Here is a 14943-nt window from a genome sequence, read left to right as displayed (position 1 = left end):
CTTTCTTTCCACTACCTTTTGGAAAATAGTGTGATATATAGTTTCACTAGTAGAAATGAAATCAGTGAGCAAGCTTCTCCTATAAAGAGAGAAGCAAATTGCAAAACTTGCCATGAGCAATAATGCATTTCCTTTCCCACCCCTGCCCCGGCCTTCAAATTTGCATCAGGTAACTAAGGAGCATAGTTTGTCCATTGCATTGAAAACATGTGTCAAAGCACTGCTGCGGAGTTAATGCATCTTTGTCTTTGCAAACAGACTGCGAATGCATAAAATATCATTTATTAGAAGATACAGCACTGGCAGACTTTTCACAAGCTCTATGAGAAATGTTTAAACTTTGAATTTAAAAATGGGAGACATGATTTTGGTTGTTCTTGTTCCTCAGATGTTATTACACTTTAGTGGGCCTTTCTTGATTAACAATAATCCTCTTTACCCTGTTTATGAAATTGTCTTGATTTTTCACAGACTTCATACATTCAAGTTGAGGCCCTTTTTCAGAAAACTGGAAAATGACCATGTCTTCCAAAGCTGAACACATCAGTTCAGAAGTCTAGGTTGATTTGGCCCAGTTCCAAACTACAGAAATACACTCACACACTGACACACATATATGTTCGCTAATTCCTGCTGTTTGAGCTGTCAGGCGTTTTAACAGGAAGAGTCAGCTTTTGCCTTTGCCTTACGAGTGGTGCACAAAATTTGGTGTCCTACCTGGACTGGGTTGATAAAATATAATCCAGAATAACAACAAAACTAGTTTAGCAACATTGTCGAACTCCAACCAGACCATTTCTTTTAAAGAAATTAAACTTTATCGTATTAAACTAACACTGAAATTGGTAAAATTGGTGTTGGTTTTAATCACAACATGTGGAGATTTCACAGGATGTTAAAGGGAAACTCACTTCATTTTACGAATGAGGTTATTGACATCATAATAGAGAGAGGGTAAGTGACTTCTTCAAGGTCCCATAGTAAATCTGTGGAAAATATGGCTCTAGAACATGGGTTTTTCCCTGCTAAAAAAAAAAGCTTAATGGTCTCCGTAGGAAGAACCCTAAAATACCATAAGGTTGGCAGGTATTCAAACACCACCTTCTAACCAGAGGATTTCACTTTATTTATCTAAGATTCTGTCATTTGTCGTCAAAATGCTAGTAACTATGTTTATGATGCTGAGTTTTCCTGATCAGGGATGTAGAATGCCTTTGCACGTGTTTAAGTCTGCTTCTGTATCCCTACAGCATTCGCCTCATGGATCTTACAGACTTCTTGCTAAATTTCATCATACAACAGAAACGTTTGTGGATGAAAGTGTATATCTGGGATTTACTTTAAAATAATCCAGCCAGGGGATGCGTGTTGAAATTTAAATGAAACAAGATTGGCCATATGTTCACTGTGATTTTAGAGGAAGGGTCACTTGGGGGTTCTGTACCGTTTGTATGTTTGAGATTTTTCATTCTGTTTGCGAAATGAAGGTTGGGGTGTATGTGGGAGTGTCGCGAGGTAACCCAGCCGGTCTGGCCTGGGTGAAACATGTCTCTGAGACTGTGTCTCTGTGTTTTCAGGGTTGTTATGATCTGGTGACCAGTTTCATGGAGACCAACATGGGAATCATCGCTGGAGTGGCTTTTGGGATCGCATTCTCCCAGGTAATCTTGCGGTCGGACCTAGCCTTTCCTCTGTCTCCTGCTCTCCTTTCCCTCCCCCTGGTCTCCAGATTCTCTGGCGGCCTCCCCGTGCCTGGGGAAAGGCTGATGGATGGGGTCAGAACTCCTTGCTCATTAGTCCTCAGGTCATCTGTTTATTGATTTTCCTTTTTCAACTTAAATGAAGTTTTGCCATCAAGGGAATATTGGTTACAGTTCAACTAATGACTAGCTCCAGAAAAAAACAACTCCCTTCTTCTGTAGGTCAAATGGAGGTTAGCTGAACAAAGTGTTGCCTTAATTGGAGCCTAAGCAACTCCAAACATCAAATGGCTGATTTGGATTCGGGGAGGTGGGGGTAGGGCTCTTTTCCTGGTTGACCTGTCCCTTTTTGGTTCTTAGTTCCCGGGGAATGTGCATGAGATCGCTCCCTTTTAAAGAAAGCCGAAATGTAGCAAATTTCATCCTGTCGTCATTATTGGATCTCAAGGTTTGATTATTGTTTCTTAAGAGGAAACTGAATTTGTGTATATGAAATGTTATATGCCTTTATCTCCACCCAGCCTCTAAAAAAGAATGGGAGAAGCCATTATGCAAGCTAAGCAAGCCACACATACTCAAGGATGGAACATGATTAAGCTAAATCTGAAATTTTGCCCACCTGCACCAGGCGGTGTGTTGCCCCACAGGCTTCTGATCTCCCGGCCAGTTGCTATAATGTTGCTGTGGGTGGAAGGATCGGCATATATACCTAACAACCAAAAAAAAACTGATTTATCTTTAACACAGAATTTTTTTCAGACCAACAGATCATTTTCCCAACAAAGCCCAATTAGTGTTACCTCAGTAATGTTGCCATGGCTCTGGTTTTATCTGCCTGAATTCTATATCAGGTCTCGCAGACTATAATTACCCCTCCCCTCCGCGGCCCCTATACCACTTCCCTTCTTGCTGAGCAATGCAGATGCACTTTAATCTTCAAGTTTGTTCCTAAAACATCTTTATTGAAATATGGCCTATAAAGAGAAGCGCACACATTGTAAGTGTACAGCTTAATAAGTTATCAAAAAATGAGCTTACCTGTGTACTGACCACCACTTAGATCAAGGCATGTTAGCCTGGCAGTTTTTGCACATGGAGGGCTTGGCCTCAGTTAAGTCTAATAAGCTTTTCTTCCCAAGAAGTTACCAAACCGTGTGTGACATTTCCTCTCACAAGGGCATGTGGGCCCAGCCAGCACGAGTGTGTATTTCTTGCGGCAGTTTTAAAAATCTTTTACCACGTTTTTTTTTTTTTTTTTTTTGCGGCTCGGGAAGGGCTTAAACCCTCAACACGCCAACACACACAGACCAGATTGGTGCCACAGACAGTACTGATTAACTCGGTCTCGAGAGACACATCAAAAGAAGTTGCAGCCCTGAACTTTCTTCTGGTTGCTATCCTGTTTCAGTAATAACACTTCAGTGACATATCAGTAATGGCCAGGGGACATTTTAGAGGATCCTGGACCATGTGTCCGACGCAGTGTGCAGGAGGCATCTGGCAGGTGCACATATGGTCTGCTTTACACATGTATGTGCAGTGTTGGGTTAACCACCTACAGGACAGGCTTGTGCTTGCGTTTGAGGAGGACCGTCCCCTTGGAGGAAGGAATATGGCTGCAGTCGGCCCTAAGGGCTACCCTAGACCCATGAAGGGACACGAAGCCGGTACTCTCCCTGGGGAAAAGAGAGCCTCAGAGAGCCAGGACTCTCGTGGATGAAACATCTTTTCATCCAAGAACCTTTCCATGTGGCCACGAGGGGTTGGGAAAACAGTCCTACTTTCATGAGTGAGGTGAACCAGGTCATAAAGAATCTGATTAATACCTCTCACACTTCTCACATCCCCGTGGAGGGATTTAGGGTGTAGACCAGTGGTTATCTGGCCCGATGAGCACTCATCTCTGTGTGCTACGTGGAAGAAACCCCTGCCGTGGGGCTCGCTGAGTTTGCTCTGTGGCCCTCTGGGGCAACGAGAAAGGGGCTTTGGCCCCAAGGAAGCCCCAGACAGACTCTCTTCACAGAGTTTAGGTTTCTTCAAGGTACTACAGAATTGTTGGGATAAGAAAACAAAACCCAAAGCCCAGGAGCATCGCAGAGGCAGTACCATTCACCCACGTGGCCGGTCAACCGCAGTGGGGCAGAGACTTGAGATCTGCTGTGCTCAGCTTGGGGCAGAAAAAGGAATGGCCACGGCCAGCTGTTATTAGCCAGACGCACTAGGAACTGCAGCTTTTAACGGTGCCAGCAGCCTCAGGGTACCTGGAAGCTGAAGCTGGCTTCCAGTTGTCAGCGGATCCAGGGCCTCTCTGGGACCACGGTGGCCACTTACCAGATGCCCATTCAAGAACCAGCCTTACTCACCTGCCACCAAAGCTTTAGCCACAGGTGTTCAAAAATTCTAGAACAAGTGCTACAGTAAAACTTAGCAGATGTTGGCTGATACCGATAAATCAGTCACAGTGGCCTACGTGGTAGCCTTCGTAGAAGAAAGCAAGCTCTGCTGAGTAGAGGCCAAAGTGAGTAGGAAAGAAGAGAGCACCCTGCCCCACTCCTTACCTGCTCTCCACCTTCTCCTTGCCCTCTTCCTCACCTGCTCTCATGAGGTCCACGCTATCCTCTGTTGGAACAAACCGGCCTTGCACATCTGTTGTCTTAGAAAAGGGAAACTAAGCCGAGTCTAGCCTTTTAATAGACTGTGTGAGAACTCTGTCCTGTTACCTAACTTAGCTAACTTAAAGCTCTTGAGTGCTGTTTTTGGATAGCAGTAGCAGGGTTTGGGCAGGTGTTTAATATTTCTCTGCACAAAGTCCCAGTGCCTTTGCCCTCTCAAGGAAAAGGCCATTTGTCTGGACTTGATGGGCAGGTCCAGCTGCCCTATGAATTTATAGCAGATGGCTGAGTGTGTTTTTATAGGGTACCTCCTCCCTGCATCTTTGGCAGCTACTCTTTTATTCGAGGGGTCTTGGGAACACACACACAGAGAAATAGCCTCACCTCCCTCGTCCCTAACATGACCTGGAAACCAAGCGTCCGAGTCTGGACACTTGTATTGCTCAGTTTGTGACACTGCTTCCCGCCTTGGTTGGCCTTCTGCTATGGGTCTCTGTATTTAGCACTTCTGTATCCAACGTAAATAGCTTCGCTAGACTTGGAGACTATTAGGCTGGAGTAATCCCCCTAAGCACAGAATGTTACAGTCCTGAGTAAGGACGGTGGAGCTGTTTTCCAGAAGGGAGAGTTGAGTGCTTTGCTTGAGGTTGGGTGGCTACTGTAGAGCCAGGATTACAATTCTGACGGTCTCATCTGGTCTGCTGTATTCAACATTTAGGCCAGAGATAACCTTTGTTCTTGCTTCACGTAGCACCTAAATGGAGCTCAGTTTGTGCCTTTATAATGAAAGGATTTGAGTCCGGGGAATTGCAAAGACAAAGGTACTCATTAAAAAAAAATACAGATCCTGGCTTCCCAGGTGGCGCAGTGGTTAAGAATCCGCCTGCCAATGCAGGGGGACATGGGTTCGAGCCCTGGTCCGGGAAGATCCCACATGCCGCAGAGCAACTAAGCCCGTGTGCCACAACTACTGAGCCTGTGCTCTAGAGCTCGCAAGCCACAACTACTGAGCCCGTGAGCCACAGCTACTGAAGCCCGGGCCCCTAGAGCCCTTGCTCCGCAGCGATAGAAACCACAGCAATGAGAAGCCCGCCCACCACAATGAAAAGTAGCCCCCGCTCACCGCAACTAGAGAAAGCCCGCGCACAAAAACGAAGACCCAACGCAGCCAAAAATACATTTAAAAAATACAGATCCTCTTCCTACCTATCCATCCCCTGACCCTCACCCCTGCAGGGCCTCCTCCAGGGCCCACAGGCTACTGAGATGATTCCTTACGGACCAAGGATTCTTTTCTGGGACTATGTTTACCTTTTCTGTATAGAGGGCAGGGAACAAAGGTGTCAATAGCCTTGATGAGACATGGCTGAATAAGGCTAACGAAAGTTTTTACTTATTCCCCTAGTGTTTTCAGGCCCTGAAACGGTCCCTAAAAGCATTTATACAGTTTTATTTCAAACCAGATACCTTGGCACTTACCCAGTTCAGTCATGAACATAAAATCTCCACAGACATTCTAAGGATCGAAATTTTCGACCTATTGCTTTTGCCACTTTCTTGTTAAGAAAGTTGCCTTTTAGACTTTGCTGGCCTCTCTCTGCCCCTCAGGAATCGGGGACCGGGCCACGTTTACCTCCCATGGTGATCGCAGGGGAAGACAGCCTTGCCCTGTCGCCTTTGCTGACCTGGACCCCACCCCTCTCTCAGCCCCTCTGCCGACTCTCGGAGTCCATCCTGTTCCTGATAATTAGCAGAGCCCCAGCGACGTGATCGCTGTTACTGGCGCTCTCTTTGTGGGGATATGCTTCGAGAAGGTTAGAGTATACCTTTTGTAAGTCTGCCCTTCCCTCTCTGGCTTCTCAGTTCTCAAAGGGCCTCCCGGAGGTTTTCATGAGCCAAAAGAAAGCAGAATATATAGTACAGACAAGGCCGAGAGCGGTAAAAATAAAATGTTACTTCCAACGATTAGATGAAAGCCAATTACAAAGTCTTAGACGACCCAATATAAATAATCTGACCTCAGACTCCCTAGGCTGTACGGCACTTGACACTTCGCCAGTCACGGGGAGAGGGAGAGGTGACTCTGGGGTCTCCATCCTGAGGGCTGTTTAGCCTAAAGAGGCAAGCTCTCCTTTTCCTGTCTTCCTCCGGGGTTTAAAGCAGAAGTTTGTTCCGGTGCCCACAGTCTCCAGCCTTAAGACACATCAGCAGTGTGCTTCTGAGGGGCAGCCTGGAATCCCACAGAGCATACCTCTGTTCTTTGAGGCGCTTTTTACATATATTTAACCTAAAACAAAATAAAGATGGATTTTTCTGTGTACAGATTAATCGGGTCTAGTGGCAAGCGAGCGTTTGGTCCTGACTCTGAGGAAGAGGCTGTGTCTCTACCAGGCTTTCAGTTATGTACCTAGAAATAATCTGGTAGTAAATGGTATTAAGTATAGGATGTTTCCCCCCCCCTCCCCGCTTTCCCTTAACTTGGTGCTTAGGGAAATGAGAGATCAAAGTTTTCTCTCAAATATGATGAGACACTGTAGCAAATTTGACGTCAGTAATCCTGCGAACAATTCAAAACACCCACCATATCCCAAATCCTAGTTTTTCTTGCGCTAGAATTAACTAAAATAAAAGCCAATATATGTAAACTGCTGTTTTCACAAAGCTTGTGTGTGCCTCAGCTCAGGAGTTTTTTTGGGAACAATTTCTGAGTAGATGTTAACATTATTGCCCGGGGGATTTTTGCAGAAACTAACGCCTGTGGCCGGCGATTTGTTCTGTAAGTGAATATTGAAACACCCGCGTCTGAGTAAATATCAGCAACTTTTTTTGCACTTAATGTATTTACCTGAAACTTTGTTCACGTCTTACTAAAGCATTCTAATATTTCGTTAGAACGGGACAGGCGGTATAGCAGGCACCTCTGTGTAGGGGAACAGAACATCTATTACAAATATGCCGTGTTTCACTGTGCTTTCCCCTGGAAGAGCAGACTCTATATATTTTCTGGCGGCATTTTTTATTTTAGTCCTGTGGGTATCACTTCCTCTAGAAGATGTTCGTTTATTTTACCTGGTGGTCGACAAGGTGGGTCTCTGCAGGGGGCTCTTTCAGAAACGCCACAAGAAGGACCAGGTGCGGGACTACCACTACGTTCACCAGGATGGTCAGTTAACCATTCTCTAGCTACTGCCAACAAAAATCGCTTGTAAGACTTTTTATTCTGTGCACTAAGGCTACAACAATTTTTTTTTTTTTTTTTTTTTGGCGGTACGCGGGCCTCTCACTGTTGTGGCCTCTCCCGTTGCGGAGCACAGGCTCCGGACGCGCAGGCTCAGCGGCCATGGCTCACGGGCCCAGCCGCTCCGCGGCATGTGGGATCCTCCCGGACCGGGGCGCAAACCCGTGTCCCCTGCATCGGCAGGCGGACTCTCAACCACTGCGCCACCAGGGCAGCCCAGGCTACAATAAATTTTAAACGCACTGAATACACCACAATTAATCAAATAGAAACCCACTTTCTTATACCATTTTCGAGTTTTCCAGAGGATATTGAAGTTTGCCAGATATTGATGAGATCGATCAGCTCCTTTCATATACTTGTCGTACTCTAATATACATGTGGGCTTAGTTATCTGATGTCCAGTCCTCCTAACTTTCCTGTAGATGCTGTGGAGGAGTCATGAATAATGTCGCCATGCGGACTAACCTCTTGTCTTTCCATATAAGAAGAATCACTTCTCCCCTCTGTAGATTTTTAGATTTCTCCTTTAATTGGTTTGGTAGACCACGACTCTCTCTTATAGTCCCACAAACTCTGGTTTTATTTTTCAACAATATTTCAGATGTGGACACACTGTTGTAATAATTGTCTTGGTAAATATGGTGCCATGAACCAAGATAAGGTTGTAGGACCGATAATATTGTTTCTTGCAGTTTCTTTCCTTCACCCGTGTAAATCTCAAGGTTGCATATATATCCAGTTTCACTTTCGCTAAGCACCCTGACCAAAATTCCGTATCTTGTAAGTTTTCCGGGATTATAGGTTTTGAATCTGAGTCGTCCTCTCCACTTTATCTTTGCCTCCTCAAGTGATAGCTCTTGTTTAGGTATCTAGATCAGTTGAAATCTGGGTAGAAAATAATCCAGAAGAGGTTTAACTTTTGAAATTCTGTCTGCAGGAAGTGGAGTTTCTGAGTTATCGTTAAAGTGAAGAAATGTCATTATTTGTTTGAACCTTCTTCTCGTCATAATCTTTGGAAAGATAGGTGTTTCAAGTAAGGGATCAGTTAACCAATATTCTTTCCAGTGTGACTTTATTTGTCCCATCAAAATTATTAATCCAAGAAACTTCTTCATGTCACTATTGGTTACAGCAGTTCATTTTAAAGCCTTATACTTTTTATACGATTTTTCATTCTGTTGGTGATACAGGTTCGTTTGAGAGGCGACCAACTCGAAAAAGTCATTACCAAAGATTAATTCTGTTATTTCACTAACACTTTGTGCGTTATTAGTCAATAGTTACACCTGACACTCCTATAAAGTCTAATTTCCATGAAATATTGTCTTCAATCCACTCTTCTGTAGAAGCAAAGAAGCATTCTCCAGCACCATGAGTTTCATTTTCACTTTCCATATCAGAATCAATCACTAAGGTTTTTTTGTCTTTTTGTTGGTCTGATATTCACATCGTCTGAATCAGAACTATATTCTGAAGAACTGTCATCTTCTGAGACACTAGTATGTATATATATATATATATATATCGCTTGGACAATCAGAGAAAGTATCTGCCTAAAATTCACCGAAAAATTCTTCTTCACTCAAACTTTCATGATGTCAGTTTTTAAAATTTTACGGTAATAAATTGCGTTCATAGTATACATAAGGTTGGAACAAAAACCTAACGGATCAAAATGTGAGTGATAACGACAATCATAAGTTGTATAATGAACCCTTGATCAATTTTAAGCTCTAACAACTTCACGCAGTGATGTTAAAAAATAATTTTAAAAAAAATGTCTTCTCCCATGGGCAAACAGAAGGTATATCGTTGCCCTAGAAATACAAAACGTAGTTAGTTTGAAAGCAAATAGCTTTTGTTTTTACTTATATTTTTAAAAGTTATTATTTCTGTGAGAAAGTTTCTCTGGTGCCCTTAAGGATGATGCTGTTTCTGTTTGAGGAAAAAAAGATGGAGGGACATGCTATATTTCCTTGAAAGCAGACATCTCAGATGCAAGAAATATTGAAGTGTACTGCAGAATTTTCTGGCTGTGTGGCTCGTGAATTGCCATGGGGGCCAGGAGCATTGCAAACTGTGAAATGGAATGCTGGCTACTGTTAAGTGCTAAAATACACATGAGGTCAACGAGAAAAACCTAAAGCGCTAAGCTTTACAAAGAAAGGAGGGTCTAGGAACTTGAGATCAAATAAAGAGATGCCCACCGACAGTCCTCTCCCTGAAGTCTGCAGTGTAAGGCAGGAAGGAACCCTTGGTGGCGTGAGGCAGAGGAGTTATTCTGGAGAGGAAAGGGGTCTAGGCCCCAGGGTGGGAAAAGGGGCTATCCTTGGCTAGAAGACGGTGGAGCCTTAAACTCTGTGTGGGTTACCTGTGTGGTTTGGGGGAGATTCTTTAACCTCTCCTGAACCCATTTTCTTCTGTGGACAGTTGGGATGGTAATACTGCCCAGGCATGTAGTAAAGATTAAATAACTCGATATTCCTGATTGTGCTATGTGCCTCTAATACTTGGGTTTTGTCTGGCATCTGAATTTTGAGCGTATCAAGTGTGATCTGGTGTATGCTGGTCCTAAAAAATGGTAGTTCTAATGAAAAGAGACAAGCTATAAGGTTCAGAGTCCTTGCACTCACGCAGGGGATTTTAGTTTCTCATTTGGCACAGTATCCTGGAGGTGACAGCCATGGTTCCTCTGGCCACTTGGTGGTACATGCACGATACTACGTATTTTGTGGCACAAAATGATGGTGGCCAGAGCCTTGGTAGGAGACAGGGTTAAGTCCAGTCGGGTGATTTTCCTTACCTGACAGAAGTTATAGTTTGCAGATTTCACAGCACGATTTCCATTTGAAAAAGGAAGGTAAGACTCTGGTATTTCACCAAGAAAGGGAGGCAGGTTGGAACCTGCAGGATTGAGTGGAGAGCTAGAACAGAGTTGAGGTGTTGCCTTGACCAACGGTGGGACCCAACGTGTCACCTGTAAGATAAGGGTGAGCAGATGGACTGGATGAGTGGTTCTCTCACCTGGAAGGCTTGTTAAAACACCAATTGCTGGACCCCATCCCCAAGAGAGTCTGATTCAGCAGGTTTGGGGTGGGGCCTGAGAATGTGTTTCTAACAAGGTCTGAGATGATGCTGATTCTGCTGGTCCCGGGGCCACATTTGACACTGTACTCGATTATCTCTAAAGGTCATTGCCACCTCTGAACCAATTAAGCATGGCCAATTGCTTAAGGAGAAGGGATCCCACATGGCCAAGAGAAGCTGCAGCCCTCTACACTCCAGTGCACAATCAGGGTCCTGTCCAAAGAGCGATCCTCCAGCAGGAATGGGAATTTTCATTTCCTATGAGCAGATCCTTAAGCACCCGCACTTAAGGATGTCTTGCTAGCGCCACAGCAGCTTTTTATCAGATCCACCTGTGTTACAGGTTAAGTCAAGGCACAAAGTGGGCAGAAGACTGAGGTCTTCTGAGGAGGTGGAGGTACCCAGATATTGGTTGTGCCGGGGCCCCTGAAAAACCAAGGGGTAGACCTTGGGTGTAGATGGGCCCATTTGGGCCTAAAATATCTACATGGTTTAGAGACAAAGAGAAATTAAAGCCCCCGCTCCGCCCCACTTCTCACAAGCCATGACTGACTTCACTGGCAAACTCACCCAGTCAAGGATTAGCGTCCCATTGTCTCAAGGAAAAGAACTATTATCCCGTCAGCCGGGTATGGCTGGGGTATCATCCCATGTTGAGATAGCTTCCCAATGCATGCGCTTATGGTTTTGAATTCTGGCATTCTGCGGTACTTAATTTTTTTCATTACTCTCAGAACACATGAACACATTTTACGACTACTTACATGTCAAAAGTTTTTAATGGCCAGAGCGAGCTAGACTTGGAACCTTATGTTCAGTTGGAGAACCTCCAGCTGACCTCCACTAGCACTTAGACTCCCTAAGTCTTAGTTAGATCCCACTACTGAAATCGGGTTTGATCGTTTTCCCTAGTGCCCTTGCCCCATTCATGTACAAAAGCCCTCAGTTGTGAAACATTACATCGGAGGGGGGTGTGTTAGAAACGTGTTAGCTCGGTGACTTCACAGCCTCGTTCTCTTTTTCCTTCTGCCAACAGCTGATTGGCATGCTGCTGGCCTGCTGTCTGTCTCGGTTCATCACGGCCAACCAGTATGAGATGGTCTAAGAAGGTGAGTGATGGTGGGGGGAGGTTAAATCTAGGATTCTCCCTTTGGGGCACATACTCCCCTTCAAAGGGACAAGAGTGCTGCCTGGCCACTTCACTCTTTGATGTCGGTGGCACTTGGCCACATGCCGAAGCCTCATTTCTGTGGTGCTGGGGAGGAGATGTGAGCACTGCTCTGGAAAATGTCGAAACGCTCTCTTCAGCTTGTTACCTTATTTTAAGGCCTTATTAATGGTGAGTCACTCACATGTTTTAATTTCTCTTAGTCTTTCAAGAATGATGGAAGAAGAGACCCGTTTTCGAAAGGAACTGCAGCAATCTTTGAAAGACTTCCAAAGAATGTTAGAGCACAGTACATAATACACCTGTCCTAACACCCTCACCCCGTGCAACTGACACTCCCACACAGTCTCTGCTCCACCTTTGAGCCTGCATCATGCGTAGCATCCCATCTTGTGAAGCCCTGTTGTGCCAGAGTGTAGCCAGGTTCCCTGCATCTAGTCCTAGGGGACCCCACCCAAGGCTCTGTGTGTGCCACCTCCTCCATCTGTACGTGGTCCAACTGCAGCTCATTGTAGGTGACTGGTTCTCCATACCATCACTGGCCCTGCAGGGCCCTGCATGCAGTGTGGGAGGCTCCTGTTAGCCCTTGATCATGATTGATAAATGCCACACCCCCCTAGATGTAGATAAGCAGATAGCTACCTGTTCTTTTGGCTTAATCTCCTTTGGTTGGGTTTTCCCTTTTACTAAGGCTCTTGCCTACCTTCTTCAGGCTGCCTAGGACATGTAAAGAGAGGCATTGGTAATTGTCCATGAGGAGAAAAAGGCACGTGTCATGCACGAAGGAAATTGTCGAGCTTTGGGTGGCATCCTTGCTCCTTACTGTTACATGCCTGGGAACTTATAGACAGTTTAGTGCACCTGTATAATCCTTTTACAAAGCTGTATTGTTGCTTCCTGTGAAGGAAATAATATTACTTCTGGTTTTCCCCAATTAACTGCTATTGTTACTTTACTTCTTTCTATATTTTTTCTTTGCATTGACATTACAGACATCGAGGACCTCATCAAATGAATTTAAAAATGAGTGTGAAGGGGGAACAATAGTCAAAATATTTTTAAAAGATCCTAAAAAACAATTCCTCTGTCTCGCATGCCAACAAGAATGCATTGATATTGTGAACATTTGTGATACATGTGTTAATAAATAGTCATTACAAATTGCTGTGCTCTGGTTTTGTTCTTTGGTTAAGTTTTTAAACACATTTCTATATTCCATCTTGTTCCACAGGGGATTGGAGGTGGACCACCTTACACAATGACACATCCCCCCATACAAGCTCCCACTCCACTGAAATAGCATGGGGCGGTGTAAAAATTGAAGGGTTAGATTTTTTTTAATGGACATTCCAGGAACTTGAATCACTTATCATAAACAGGATGTACTGTTGGCTGCAAACATAGACGCTTCATATTTCAGGCTAGAGGAAGATTTCAGAGTTTTTTTTTTTTAAGTCTGGATGTCATTTTAAAAAAAGGAAATGAGCATGTATTCTTCCTTTTATTGTTCCTAACGAGCATGTATTCTACCCTTCCTTCCTTCTTCTCTGGATTGAATAAACTGTCTAGAGAAGAGATGACATCATACCATTCAGTTGTCCCAATGCCCTGGCTTGTACTAAAGTATGAAGTCCTTACGCTTGATTTAAAGAGCATTTTAGCAATAGGTGCAGTATTTATTATCTGCAATCTATTTTTTTCCTTCTTAATGAACCATCCTTAAAAACTAGTAAAAGCATTTATTGACCTGTCCCCAGATAAGTGGATTAAAAAGCTCCCTCTTCTCTGTAATTAGGATGGAGATGGTGTTTTGACTATATGCATTTATTAGCCTGAACTCTGCCTGAGGTAAACCCTAAAAGGCTTATGAAGGCTACTGACCCACACCTTCAGATACTGCCTCGTCAAAAGGTCGGCATTTTTAGAGAGTTAAGTAGATCTCTTCTATGGAAACATATGTAGCCCAAAACTTTTCAAAGTTTCATTTAAATTTCTATTCTATAATAAAATGAGGCTTCTCTGTAAAATCCTACATAGAGTCCCACGCAGGGTTCACCTTTTTGCAAACTATGCATTAAGTAGTATACTGATACAAATATTGTTATATTTTGGTAAACAAGAAATCTATACACTTTCTAAATTGAGTTCAGATCTCACCATTATATAATTTCAATGTGAAACATTTTGACTAAGGTTGATTTGACTTTAAAACTATAAAATATTGATATTTCTGACCTTGCTCAGAAATAAGATATATTTAGCTTTAGACAGTACTGCTGAACATTATTCCAAAGTCGTATACTAATTCATACTCCCACCACAGTGTAGAAAAGTTCTAGTTGTTCCACATCCTCACCAACACTTGTTATTCTCAGACTTACGTTTTAGCCATTCGGTGTGCATGGTGGTATCTCAGTTTGCCTTCACATTACGATTAATGATACCGAACACTCAGTCTGTCATTGACCACCTTCATGTCCTCCTCCATTTTTTTGTTTTGGCTGCACCACAAGGAATGGGGGATCTTAGTTCCCCGACCCACTGGATTGAACCTGTGCCCCCTGCAATGGAAGCATGGAGTCTTAACTATTGGACTGCCAGGGAAGTTCCAATAGCCTCTTTTATGAGGTGTTCAAGTCTTGTGTGTTTTTAAAAATTCAGTTATCTTAATTGATTTGTAGGAATTCTTTATGTATTTGTGATGCAAATCCTTACTTGGATGTATTTATTACAAATATTTTCTCTCAGCCTGTCATTTGACTTTTCACATACAGTCAATTCTTTTTTTTTCCAGCTTTACCAAGATATATTTGATAGAATATCGTGTAGGCTTGAGGTGTACAAGGTGATGACTTGATCCACTGATACACTGCAAAATGATTACCACAGTAGGATTAGTTAACACCTCCATCACCTCACTCAATTACCATTTCTTTTTTGTGGTGAGAACATTTAAGATCTACTCTCTTAGCAACTTTCAAGTATATAATACAGTATTGTTAACTATAGTCATCATGCTAAACTATAGTTCTGATCCCCAGAACTTGTGCATCTCATAACTGGATGTTGGTAACCCTTTGATATCTCCCCATCTCCCCCACCTCCTAGCCACTGGTAACCACCATTCTACTCTGT

General features: G+C 43.6%; 1 protein-coding gene across 2 annotated transcripts in view; it reads left to right on the top strand.

Moving 5' to 3' along the window:
• Window positions 1–12969, top strand: part of TSPAN7 (tetraspanin 7) — a 137891-nt gene extending 124922 nt beyond the window's left edge. For both annotated transcript variants that reach the window (XM_089904635.1, XM_022565607.2), the window contains 3 exons: window positions 1578–1661; window positions 11677–11749; window positions 12012–12969. In XM_089904635.1, coding sequence (XP_089760761.1) covers window positions 1578–1661; window positions 11677–11745 — 153 coding nt within the window. In that variant the 3' untranslated portion in view covers window positions 11746–11749; window positions 12012–12969. The remainder of the gene's footprint in view (window positions 1–1577; window positions 1662–11676; window positions 11750–12011) is intronic.
• The last annotated feature ends 1974 nt before the right edge of the window (window positions 12970–14943 follow it).

The sequence above is a fragment of the Delphinapterus leucas genome, chromosome X (assembly GCF_059928025.1).
Source record: "Delphinapterus leucas isolate spDelLeu-1000000601 "Yukka" chromosome X, BTC_Dleu_Yukka2, whole genome shotgun sequence".
NCBI classification, from domain to species: domain Eukaryota; kingdom Metazoa; phylum Chordata; class Mammalia; order Artiodactyla; family Monodontidae; genus Delphinapterus; species Delphinapterus leucas.
Note: the sequence above shows the minus strand (reverse complement) of the source record. Positions and strands in the feature narration are given on the sequence as shown.